At 35.8% G+C, this 14003-nt stretch overlaps 2 protein-coding genes across 2 annotated transcripts in view; one reads left to right on the plus strand and one right to left on the minus strand.

Annotated features, from left to right (window-relative positions):
* Positions 1–14003, minus strand: part of CNBD1 (cyclic nucleotide binding domain containing 1) — a 541281-nt gene that overhangs the window by 374745 nt on the left and 152533 nt on the right. The gene's annotated exons all lie outside the window — the stretch shown is intronic.
* Positions 11905–12312, plus strand: LOC121499165 (60S ribosomal protein L32-like). The gene has a single exon (XM_041769714.1). It carries the CDS (start codon positions 11905–11907, stop codon positions 12310–12312), a length of 408 nt encoding a protein of 135 aa, XP_041625648.1.

A 14003-nucleotide genomic window follows, 5' to 3' on the forward strand; every position in this document is an offset into this window, starting at 1 on the left:
AGTTAAGAAATGATCTCAGACACCAAATTAGGACTACCTTAGTATGCATGTCATAAAAACTCAACCTTTTCCTCCCCTACATTCCCCAAAACTCCATTAACTGGATTTTAAAAATGTAGGTAGTAAGTTACCTAGAGTGTTGGTTCTTGAGAGATGTATATCAGAATCACCTGTAAAGCTTTTAAACAATGCACAAACACCAACAGCCATAATCAAGACTCACTAATTTATAATCTCCCAGGTTGGACCTAGTCATTTGTATAATTTAAAAGCCCCCCCAAAAAAAACAAAAAAAAACCAAAAACAAAACAAAACAAAACAAAATAATAAAAGCCCCACAAGAATCCTTTCACAATGTATATGCATGTCAAATCATCACACTGTATACTTTATATATATATAACAATTTTTGCCAATTATACCTCAAGAAAGCTGGGGGAAAATAAAACTCATGAGTAATTCTCTTACATACCTCCACCTGAGAATTAATGACTGCTTGAACAATGTAGTGTTTCATTCCCCAATTTTATCTCAAAACCTTATTTTCTACAGAATGAAAAACACTTTAACTAGTATCTTGTTTGAAATCAGAGCATTAAGATTTTACTTTATGCATATCCAATATGCTTAAGAACTAGCTGACCAGTCAGGGAGCTTAACAATCACAAATATAACTTTTGTGGGAAAGTATGATTTTAATGTTAATTTACCCACAGTTGGTACACAGTTGTGGGGAACTACCTATACTCAAGATTATTATGTCATCATGGAGAGAAGAGCATTCCTCTGTCAATTAAAAATCTATTTATTATTTTTATATAGTTATATAGTTATGATTTCAAAATAACACAAACAGAGGGATAAGCAAGTACACTAGTTGAAAAGATATATGTGTAGACAAAAAATGAATTGATAACAGGGATACTAAGAGCACTCAAATTGGTGAGGTCCTGTGCAAATGTTGTTGCAGGGTACAGGTTGGAATCTGTTCCTAAGCAAGAGAAGTTTGGGTCTTCCCAGATCTACTCCAAATCTAGACTAGTTCCATTGGTAACATACTCCAGTAATGTCAACACCATGGTGTTGAAAGACAACTAAAAGGCAGTGCCCCAACAAATTAAATTCTTAAGAAACAGTCATTCATCAAATATTTATTTTATATCCACCAAGTATATATATATATTTTTTAAGTATATATATTTTACAGAAATATTTTGTCTCAAATGGTAACAGTGACAGCAACATTCAATTCTAATGTAGAATGTGATAAAGGAAGATCAGAGGAAGAATTGCTACGAATTGCTGTCACTGTAACTGATTTTTTTTTTTTTGGTGAGGGGTTGTCAAGTCATTGCTCTGTCAAAGATATATTCTGCCTCTAGTCCAAATTACATATATCAAATTATGTAACTATATGATAAAGTAAAGAAATTCCCCAAATAACAAAATAGCATATTCACTGACAATGACTCTTCTGCTGTGATGATCCTGACACTTCATCTGAGGGTCAGGAAAGAAAGGGAAGCAAACTGAGCTTCAGCTTCTTTAGAGTTAGAGCTGGCACCCAAAATATTTGCCCAGAAATTTTTTCTGCAATGTCCAATCTGATCCAAAATGGGGCTCAGCCTACATGCATGCTGAAGGTCTATGATCTATAGGATGAAGGCACAGCAGCCATACTTGTTGAGTTGGTAGCCATGACTCTCTAGATTGAAATAAGCCCATGTCCTTTCAAGGAATGAACAAGATGTAAAAACTCCTGGTGAAAGTATTTGTCACCCAGGATATGGAAAGAAGTACAATAAGCAAAGTTTTGACAAAAATATGAGGTAATGGCATGCCTATGATATCTCTGGCTCCTAATATCATAGAGTATATCCAAATAGGTTTATGTGTTCTGTATTTTAAACTCAGTAAAATGCAAGCCTGAATTCATAATTCTTTAACTAATGTATTAATTTTAAGAGAAAATTTTTTAAAGATTTTATTTATTTATTCATGAGAGACACACACACACACACAGAGAGGCAGAGACACAGGTAGAGGGAGAAGCAGGGTCCATGCAGGGAGCTGGATGTGGGACTTGATCCCGGGACTCCAGGATCATGCCCTGGGCTGAAGGCAGCACTAAACCACTGAGCCACCCAGCCGTCCCTAATTTTAAGAGAAATTTAACAAGAATATTTGGAATATTCATCTATTATCCAAAAATGTGTGCTAAATTCTTAAAAAGAAGTTTTTCAATTATTTTCATTATTTTTGAAGACAATAATGTTATTCTAAGCTAATAAATGTCTTAAAAGTTTGATTTGGCCAAAACTCTGTGCATTTGCCTTTAAATTTAAAAACAATAATCTTGTCATGATTTAAATAAACTACTAATCCCATATATATTCAATTTCATTAATATTTACCAAGCAATTTTTGTGGGAACTAAAACAAAAATAATTGCTAAAACTTTGCTAAATGAAAAATTTAACAGTTGATGTCTAATGTGACTTTTTCAAAAAGTATGTTAAAACTATTGTTTCTGAGACAAACAATGAACAATGAAAATTGTTTTGATGTTTAATATCTTAATTCACTGTTGCACCTCAAAGGACAAAAAGAAGTATATAAAATTCCATAAAATGGAATAAAAATTATTCATTAATCTTTCAAATTTTTTGTGATATAAAATGACAGAACATTTTAGTAGAGCATACATTCTGTAACAATTTATATTTCATAAATCAAGCCCATAGTATTGGTTTTTTTACATTTTCTTTAGGGAAGAAATTATGGCTCATGTTATGCCCAATAGTAACATTTATATCAGTAATATAAATAAATAAGCATGTAGATATATACAAAGAACCTATTAGACTAGAAAGAGCAGTTATTTTTTCTTGAATTCTTATGATGTACCAGATGTCCACTTTATAAGGTAGGCTTGATGTTTTTCTCAGTCACACTAATATTTCTCTATACTGTCATTCTTCCACTTTCCTGTACAAGTACCTTTTCCTTGAAAACCGGACATAGATCTTTTTATTTCATCTCATTAGCCTCACCAACCAGTTCATTATGCCTCCGCCTTAATCTCTGCATTTGACCATCTACTGAAGAAATCATCCAATAGCCTATTTGTTCATATCTTTGACCTCCTCGTTTCCAGTTGCCTTAATCCCCACTAATTCCCATATCCCATAGCCATTCTTGAAACTTGCCATCATCAAGAAGTGTTTGAGTTCTGAAATATTAAACTCAAACACTCTGGCTCAGACACTAACCTCCAAATATTTTGGTTCTTTTATTCCCTAACAGCCAATAAACTTGCCTATGATCTTGCTGAGACCTCCAGTCCTTGACAACACTTTTATATACTTATTAGCTCTATTCTGTTTTTATTCCTCAACATTGTTTATTACCTTGTTCAATTCTTTGCTAAAGTCCATATCTCCCTTGTATCTTTTTCATTTTGTTACATGTTTGGGAGAATGTCAACCATGGATCAAGCAAACCATCATGATCTTCATAATCAACTAGACCCATAATATGTTCCAGCAATCTTTCTCATCTTCTAGTACCCATAGCAATTAAAGTATATTTAAAAATCTTCTTGGGGATCCCTGGGTGGCGCAGCGGTTTGGCGCCTGCCTTTGGCCCAGGGCGCGATCTTGGAGACCTGGGATCGAGTCCCACGTCGGGCTCCTGGTGCATGGAGCCTGCTTCTCCCTCTACCTATGTTTCTGCCTCTCTCTCTCTGTGTGTGACTATCATAAATAAATAAAAATTAAAAAAAAATCTTGATTTCCCCCAACTCTATTATCACAGCAACTCCCTCTCACTCCCAGCAGATGACATCATCTCTTTCTTAAACTCTTACTGACTTCAGGGTAACATACTTTTTTGTTATCCATTTCACTTTCAGAGCCACTCTGTATAAATCCTCCAGATCATATTCTTTTGGCTCAGTTCCTCATTTGTAAAATGAAATAAACATGCATATCTCATGGCACCACTGTGAAGATTAAATGTGTTAAAACATGTAAATAGTGCATAACCCACAAGAATTACTCAATAAATCAAGGTTTTTTGGACTCATGATTCTCTTATCTTTTCCATGTCCTTTCATTCTCACCCTCCACACCTTAGAGATCTCAACAACCCTATAGTTAGCTGCAATTAAGTCTACAAGCTGATGTTTGCCAAATTTCTACCTTCAACTCAGACCTCTCAGCAGAACCATAAATCTATCTACCTAGCCATTTCCAAAGCTAACCTCATCTATTTCCAGCTTTATTCTTTCTCAAGCATTTTAAATCAGTAAATGCTATCACCATTCATATAATCAGTATTGTTATTGACATTTTATCAAGTTCTGTAATTTCCTGAGATGTGTGTAAAGCTACAATTATGATTATGATTATGATTATGGTTTTCTTTATTTCCCCATTTTGTCAGTTTTTTTCTTCAGGTATTTTCAAGTTGTATAATAACCTGCATTTACATTTATAATTGTATCTTAATGTGATATTGATCCTTGTATATGAATGAAGTATTTTTTTCCCTAGTAATACTACTCATTTTTAATCCTAAAATTTTCCTTTGGTTCTTTTTCATACTTTATCTGGTGAGATTCCCCATCTGTTAAATTCATTATTATTCTGTTTTACTTCTAGTTCTTGAACATATTAATAATGACTGCTTGAAAGTCATTGTCTATTATTTCTAACATCTGGATCGTAGAGTTTGTATTGACTGGTATTCTCACTAACTTTTTTAAAAAAGATTTTATTTATTTATTCATGAGAGACACACACACAGAGAGAGAGAGAGAGAGAGAGAGAGAGGCAGAGACATAGGCAGAGGGAGAAGCAGGCTCCATGCAAGGAACCTGACGTGGGACTCGATCCCAGGTCTCCAGGGTCACACCCCGGGCTGAAGGTGGTGCTAAACTGCTAAGCTACCTGGGCTGCCCCATTGAGTAACTTTTTCCTGCTACTTTATGCCTACTAATATTTTTTGTGTGCTTGGCATTATGTTTTATACATTGTAGATACTCTGGATTTACTTTTCTTTGAAAGGTGCTGAGGTTTTGGTCTAGTAGGCAGTTAGATTCAACTGCAAAATCTATTTTTCTGCAATATGCAGCTTAAGTGTCTGCTCATTTCCTTTTTCCAGATGCTACTTTTACTAGAAAAACTGGAAAATTCTCTACAGTGGGAAGACAAAGATTTTAGTATAGCTATGACATAGATTTTAGTTATCACATAGATGAGAGAAAGTCTGGCTTCACTCTACAGTTTTCCTCTTAAATTTTCCAACTATTTTGTCAACTCAGAACTCTGGCTTCTGACAATACAAGCCTTTAAAACTTTACCTTCCACTATCCTCAAGGCGCCACATTGAGACTTTCCATCATGACACAAAAAAATTGCAAACTCACAAATCTCATCTGGTATCATTTTCTTTCCTCAAAGATCACATTCCCAAAAGTGTCTGCATGTTTTGAGTTACTCTCCAGTTTCTTCAAATAGTTGTTTTCTTTTAAAACATCTTACAATAGTTTATTTAGGTACTATTATTGTTATCTGTAGATTGACCAGCATGACAAAGATGCTCTAGTATGACATGTAATAGCCCAACTGCACAGAAACTTATTTTATTTGCATTACCAATAGCCCCACCTTGCTAGACCTAATGGTCAATTCTCAGTCTTCAACTTACCCAAACTTTTAACAGAATTTGACACTCCAGGCTGGGATCACTTTCTACACTTGTCCTCTAGGTAAATACACTCCTCTGTTTTCCTCCTATTTAACTGGCCTTTTCTTGTTGGTTTCCTGGTTCTTAATCTTCTTCCAGACTTCCTAACATTAAAATTATGCCATTAATCAATTTTGCAACCTCTATGTCTACAAGCATTTCTTTAGTGATATCATCTATCAAGTGGCTTTAACAATGACCAAATTTATAGCTGTTCTTCCTAAATTCCATTTATCTCTAACTCACTGTTTATGATTTCCCCTCGAAAATCCGTTAATTATCTCAAATATGATTATGTCAAAATTTAAACTGTTAATGTTACATTACCTAACATGTTGTAACTGAACTTTTCAGTTATTGGTTATTGGTTATTCAGTTATTCAGTTATTGTTATTGGTTATTTCCAGTTGCTCAGATAAAAATGCTGGGGTTTTCCTTGAATATTCTATTTTCTCATACACTCAAACTGTTAGGAAACATTAAATGCTCAATACCTCTCAAAAAATATCCAAGAATATGTCTACAACTTGCCTTTCTAGCTAATCAAATCCACCCTGGTCCCTATTTCTTATCTTGGTATTTACAATGGCCCTCACTGATTCTGCAACTTCTATCACTGCCATTCCACTATTTTTCTCAAGTCATCAAAGTTATCCCCTTAAAATGTGAAACAGGTAATGTTACTTCTCTGCCAAAAATCTGTTCAATGACCTTTACAATGACCCAAAGAGTCCTATATGGTCTGGCCACTCTCTGACCTGCTCTACTTCTCTCCTATCTACTCGGCATGTGGCTGCCATTCTGATTTTTTTTCCCTAAAATTGCAGACTATTACATTTGCCCCATATTTTAAATCTTGTTTTCCCCCAATATTGTTGATTTTCTCATTATGAATATAATCAACTTAAAAAAATAATATAATCAATTTATTATATTTAAATTGTCTCCTCCCACAAGAATATAAGCATGAAGGTAATGATTTCTGGTTTTGTTGTTTGAACCCAGAAGAGTGCCTAACACAAGTCTGGTAATGAGTAGTTGTTGAACTAATAAATAAATGAATCAAATCCTAAGCAACTTCCCTTTGATCTTGGGGTAGAATCCAAACCCCTAATATGTCTTATAATCTTCTGTATATTATTGTCTCTATCTACCTCCTTCAAAGACCTTCATGTCGGGATCCCTGGGTGGCGCAGTGGTTTGGCGCCTGCCTTTGGCCCAGGGCGCGATCCTGGAGACCCGGGATCGAATCCCACGTCAGGCTCCCGGTGCATGGAGCCTGCTTCTCCCTCTGCCTGTGTCTCTGCCTCTCTCTCTCTCTCTCTGTGTGACTATCATAAATAAATAAAAATTAAAAAAAAATAAAAAATGTTAAAAAAAAAAGACCTTCATGTCTTTAAGTCTTTCTCTCCACATAGATATTATATAGTCATGTTGTAAGTTTTGTCTTCCAAAAAGTCTCTTCAAAACTACCTTATCTCCCCAGTCTAGATTAGTTTTATCTTGTTTCCAGGATGCTTTTTTTTTTTTTCAGGATACTTATTATTCATTGTAGAATTTGTTTATTCAGCTAAAACTCAAAACTGCAAATCATACATAGCAAAACCACTTCTGTTATGTGCACAATTTTATTTTAAATATTTGGTCAAATGTTTGTGAAGAATCATAATTAATATTTGTTAAAAAGAAAACCTATTACTATTATTATTTAAACGTTTTTAGAAGTGAGTAAACTAAGGCTTGCTTATGGCTATAGAATCAGTATTTGGAATAACCAGTATTTCAAACCTCTTCTCACACCACTTTCTTTCTACACAAAATATTCATGAGTTATTATAATTTTCCTATAGGAATGCTTAAATAACAATCTATCATAGCATATTACACATTTTTCCAATATAAGTTATTGATCATACCTAAGAATTTTTCTTTGACAAAATGAGATGGTTTTTTTCTACATCAGTATGCAAAGAGTGGCATATAATGTTATAAACATACATGTTTATGTATTATCAATCTCCAACCCTCTTAAAATACTTTACAATGGTTGCATGTCACAACACAGTCAGAATTATGACTACTCTAGTGGAATTTGATGGATCAAGAAGTTAATTTACCTGTTAGGATGTCAAAAGTGCAAATCTCCCTAGTTGCTGATCACTGCAGGAAATCCTAAAAAGCTAGCACCTGAGGCAACAAGGAGGGAAGTTTGAAGCAAAGCACAATCAAATGCCAGTTAATCTAATCATATTTGTGGTGACATGCGTTGCACTAAAATTCTTCAGAATAAAGCAGTAAGAGGAAAAGCTCAACAGGATGTAAACTAATGAAGAACAAAGTCAAAATCATAGTTAAAATGTTATTCTTCTCTACAAGGCATACATCAAAGCAGAAAACTGCTTCTGCCCCACTGTGAAGACTATAATTATTTCTAATGGTTTATGAAGACAGGGCTTATGCTTGTCAAGTAGAGAAACATAAATGTTTTTCTTGGTACACATTGAAGTGTTTTATATGAAAAGACAACATCTTTTAGTCACTCTTGGATATGAAAGACAGCTTTACCCATTGCAAGGTATGTGATCTCCTGTGTTGCATAAGCTGTGAACCTCAGTTTCTTCTTTTGCAAATCACAGAAATTTTTTACTCCTCAGACTTAATTTTAGTCCAACTAATAATTCAAAAATTAGTTTTAAACATTATAAATACAAAATTAAAAGAAAAAAGGAACATGTCAAAAACAGAGTTGAAATGGAAAAACAAAATGAACTTTACATATAAAAGGTTCACTGCATAAGGAGATACTCAGAAAATCCAACACTTTCCTTTACCCCAGAAAGTTCAACACATCCTATAAACTTTTTTGCCTTGTCAAAAGTGAACTGTTAATGCTTAGGGAATGATCTGGAAAGGAAAATGTCAAATGGGAGGAAAGCCATGTGATTAAGGGAGCTATGTCTGCTTCCTGGTGTACCTCGAACTTCCTTTGCTTCTTGCATTAATTTCCAGTTAATCCAGTGCTCCAGGCCCTACTTTTTGGCATTTAAATGTGCCTTCTCTCAAATTTCCTCTTAATCTGCTATAATTACTATGCACAACTTTGTAAACTAGAGGCTATAAGAGAGGAGGAGAAAAGAACAGAATCAGAAGAAACAAAGCTCCCTCATTGTGGCCTGCTCTATGAACTTTTCTACCATCCTGACTCTATTTTCTTTCTTGTGATCTGGAACTCAGAATCTAATTTAAGTCACTGGATGAAAGATGCATTGTTTTTCCTAACCTTTTCTCATCTGAAGGGCAGGAAATTTGTGGAAGGAAAGTACTCCGGCACAAATTTGTAGTTTTACTGAGTTCTCTCTCAGGTTCCTCATATTCAATCATGCTCTTTCTGCATTAAAAATAGACTTTTAAATTAAAAATTCTCTGATGCCTCTGCTATGGACTGAACTGTGTCCTCCCCAAATCCCTATGTTGAAGCCCTAACTCCAAATGTAAATATATTTAGAGTTAGTCATTAAGGTTATATGAGATCACAGGGTAGGGACCTATTCTGATAATATTAGTGTCCTTACAGAAAGAAATACCAAAGGGCTCACTTTTGCACACTGGTTCTCTCTCTGCCATGTGATAACACAGCAAGGAGGTGGCCTTCGCAGTTCAGGAAGAGAGCTCTCACTAGAAACCCAACTGGCCAGCACCTTGATCTTGGACTTCCCTACCTCCAGAATTGTCAGAACATTTAGACACCCAGTCTATATCTTCTTGTTATGGCAGTCTGAGTGACTAATACAGCTCCTGTTTGATTTCCCACAAAACAGTCCCTTACTGTGATATTTAAAAATACATGAAAGGACTGATTGCTTCAGAGTATAAGAGTGATTTTAGGAACATAAAAAAGACCAATTGCCTAACAACTGTTACTTATCATCCTCTGAGGTTACACTCAATACTACAAAACAAACAACAACAACAAAAAAAACAAACAAACAAACAAAAAAAAACCCAAGGGATGTTCCAAACACAAAAACAATCACATAGTCATTCACTCAGAAGGCAATAACTGAGTGCCTGCCATACGCCTAGTTACAAGGACAATAAGATTGTTGCCTTGCCAACAGGCAATTTAGTAGAGGACATAGACACATAATCTAGTAATTATGATGCAAAATCACAAGTTAAAAATAAAAGCTATTTATTGATTGTTATAATAGCAGAGAGATATCTAATCTAGTTACAGTGAAGGAAAATAAGAAAAAAAGACAATATTCAAATAGGAAGCTAGCCAAAAAAGCATAAGCTTATCTCCTAATCAATTTAGTATGTTCAATGTAGGCTGTCAAGTGTATTATCTTAGGAAAGCCCTAGGTTTCCCAGGAATCCAAATCCAAACTAAACAATCCCTAAGCCCCTAAAATAGGGTAAAAGGTAATTCTAATGTGCAGCTACTAAGTTATTTTGCTCTGCATCTTGTATTTTGTGAAAACAAAACACAGTAAGAAACATAATTAACCTTCATTTAATCTGAAGCTTTTGCAGTTTAGGTGAAGAGGGTATGCTATTGTGAATGTGATGTTTTAGAAGATTACAGACATTTGCTCACAATGCATAAATTATTTTTGCAGATTTAACAGAACTGCATCGGGCAAAAATTTCTGAAAATTTTACTTCTCTATTAAAATCTTGGGGTCCTGCGGCCTCTATGCACACAAGATTCACAAGAGCAAAGACTTAATAGGCATAGCAATGGGACCGGGTTTTCCAATGCTCCAGAGGGCAAGAGGTAATTTGGAAATTTTAAAAATTAGCAACCTGACTATGAAATGAATAAATGGGTAAATATGACAATCCTTCTCTTTTGTAAATTATTTTTAACCATTCTAAGAAAGTGAACCGGACCAGTAAATAAATAAATAAATTTTAAAAGCCCTAAAAAAGAAAGAAACATCAAGGAAATAACAGGAAAAGGAAACATTTGCTCTACAATCTAAGAAGAGTTTTACCTAAGAGTTTGTGCTTAATATTTCCAAAACTTGGGCCCTTCCTTTTCTGTAGCATCTCTACCTCTTCTAACAGCTGCCTTATGAGAAAGAGGCAGAAAAAGTTAAAAAGTGATCCCAAAGCCACCTTACTCCAAGAAGCCTGAGCCATTAGTATTTTTGCGTATCTGAATTCCTAACACAATTATCAATGCACCTGGATGATCGACAAAGTATCTCCTTCCCTTGCAATTAAGGGAGAAGTGGTAGGGTAGGGGGTTGTCACTCTCAGAAAAGCAGAACGTTATGGCAGAGACTGTACTGGTCAAGAGTGTTCTGAAGTAGATCCTGCCATGAATTCAAGAGTTATATTGCACGCATACTGTGTGCCAATATGCCTCAAGGCAATATCAATTTTATATACAAATGATTAGTTAGGGTATTATGGAGGCATTTAAAGAGGAAATAATCTAGTCCCTAAAATTAGTATAGACTTCCCCGATAAAGTGACATTCAAAACTAAGGAAAACTAAGGAAATAGAAGTCATTTCCTATTGTAATCATAGGAAAAGAATATGTAGGGCTGAAAAGAGACAGTGAGAGGTCTCTGGGAAATAAGGGGGGGAGGTAATTACTGGAACTGCATAGGCCATAATGCAATAAACCTGGAACACTTAAAGCAGAGATAGTAGGAGAAAGTGATACAAGATGAAATTGGAAATGTAGGCAAGAAGCTTAGAATCAATACCAAGTATTCAGGCTACTCATTTTAAAACACTCAAATCTGTGTCTTTGGAAGTCATATAAACTTCATAAACTGATACATGAAGAAAAAATGAAGAAAGGGAAAATAGTGACTATTGAGAGACCAGATGGGTAACCAATACAGATCCTTCAGGCAGGAAGCAACTCCCCAAATAGAAGTGTGGCAGCAAATGAGGTAAAACGAGGTGGATGTATTAAATATGTCATTCAAATGAAGTTGATGTTCTACATGGCCTGTAATTGGATTAAACATTAATAAAAACTGAAAATCATGGAGATCTTTACTATATTTTATAAAGGAACATATTGAGAACTTTGCAAACTACTGCTCACAGAAATTTCCTTTAAAAATGCCACATAACTCTTTCTCAGCGCCGCCTGCGGAGGTGGCAGCCATCAATTGCTGGGCATCATGGCTGCCCTCAGACCTCTGGTGAAGCCCAAGATCGTTAAAAATAGGACCAAGAAGCTCATCCAGAACCAGTCAGACCAATATGTCAAAATTAAGTGCAACTGGCAGAAACCCAGAGGCATTGACAATAGGGTACGCAGAAGATTCAAGAGCCAGATCTTGATGCTCAACATTGGTTACAGCAGAAACAAGAAAACAAAGAACATGCTACCCAGTGGCTTCCAGAAGTTCCTAGTCCACAACATCAAGGAGCTTGAAGTGCTGCTGATGTGCAACGAATCTTATTATGCAGAGATTGATCACAATGTATCCTCCAAGAACCCCAAAGCTACTGTGGAAAGAGCAGCCCAGCTGGCCATCAGAGTCACCAATCCCAATGCCAGGCTGCATAGTGAAGAAAATGAATAGACAACTTATGTATGTGTCATATTTGTATTAATAAAACCATAAAACTACAAAAAAATGCCATATACACTAAGGAAGGCACTTGATGGGATGACCACTGGGTGTAATACTATATGTTGGCAAATTGATTTAAATAAAATATTTTTTAAAATAAAAATAAAAATGCCATGTAGACATGCTCTCTTTCTGTAATGGTTAATTTTATGTGTCCTTTTGCTAGGCTATGGTTCCCAGTTGTTTGGTCAAATAGTGGTCTGGATGTTGCTGTGAACATATGTTTTAGATGTGATTAATCTTTAAATCAAGAGACTTTTGCAATTAGGCCTCATCCAATCAGTTGACAGCTCTAAGCAAAAGACTGAGGTGTAGTTCCACATCTGCCTCCAGACTGCCTTGGGATTGTATCAAGTCTCTGGTTCTCTGGTATTCGCTTCAGATTTTGACCTTCCCAGCCCTACAGTCACATGAGCCAATTTCTTAAAATAAATCCCTAACTCTACATAGCCATCCTATTGGTTCTATTTCTCCAGAGAACCATGACTAATACACTCTCTTTCCTACTATTTCCTACTGATGGAAACAGTTGATTAAGCATCAGACTCTTGGTTTCAACTCAGGTCATGATCTCAGGATCCTGGGATCAGCCCTGCATCAGGATCCCCACTCAGCAGGGAGTGTGCTTGAGATTCTCACCCTCTCCCTCTGCCCCTCACCCCACTCATGAGTTCTCACTCTCTTTCACTCTCTCTCTCAAATGAATAAATAAATCTTAAAATAGAAAAATTTCCTACTCTTGGAAATCAGCTTTTCCTCTCAACAGGCTGCTCTTTCCCAGCTAGAGAGCTTTTCCAGTCGATCCATTACTGTCAGTACCTCAACCACTGTACAACACCATGCAATTTACTTGCTTTCTCCCAGGGACCACCAGGCATTCCATGTCCTGCTGCCATTTGCTGTTCACAGGTGGCCAGAAAATTGCCACTCCAGACATCCGCAACAACAATCCAAGTTCTCCACAAATGGGAAGCCCCATTTAATGCATTTCCTATAAGAATTGACCATTTACCGGGCAGCCCTGGTGGCGCAGTGGTTTAGTGCAGCCTGCAGCCCGGGGCATGATCCTGGAAACCCTGGATCGAGTCCCACGTCAGGCTCCCTGCATGGAGCCTGCTTCTCCCCCTGCCTGTGTCTCTGCCTCTCTCTCTCTGTCTCTATGAATAAATAAATAAAAATCTTTAAAAAAAAAAAAAAGAATTGACCATTTACCAAATTCTATACAACAAAAGAGTTGCCAAAAAATCACATGAAAAAAAAAGGTAAAATAAGGACATAATTATCTTAGAAGTCAGAGATGAAAAGATCATGTTTATTCATATAACACTTAGCCCCTGTCATAGATATTTAGGAGGTAACAGCAAAAAGACACAGTGATAAATTCAAAGTGGCAGACATGAATGAGAGAGAAGAGGAATAGAGACAACTCTCGGGCTTCTGTTTTATGTAACTACACTAATGATAAAAAGCCCTTCATCTATTGAGAGAGAGAATACTGGAGGAAGAGCAAGTCTGAAATTAGAAGGTTGTGGAGAGATGATAAGTTAACTTGAGAATGTTGAATATGGGTGACCATGAGACATTCAATTTCAGAATTGACAGACTTGAAACTCAGAAAAGAGGTAACATCTGGGGTTACA

This window comes from Vulpes lagopus, chromosome 9 (assembly GCF_018345385.1).
Source record: "Vulpes lagopus strain Blue_001 chromosome 9, ASM1834538v1, whole genome shotgun sequence".
Lineage (NCBI taxonomy): Eukaryota > Metazoa > Chordata > Mammalia > Carnivora > Canidae > Vulpes > Vulpes lagopus.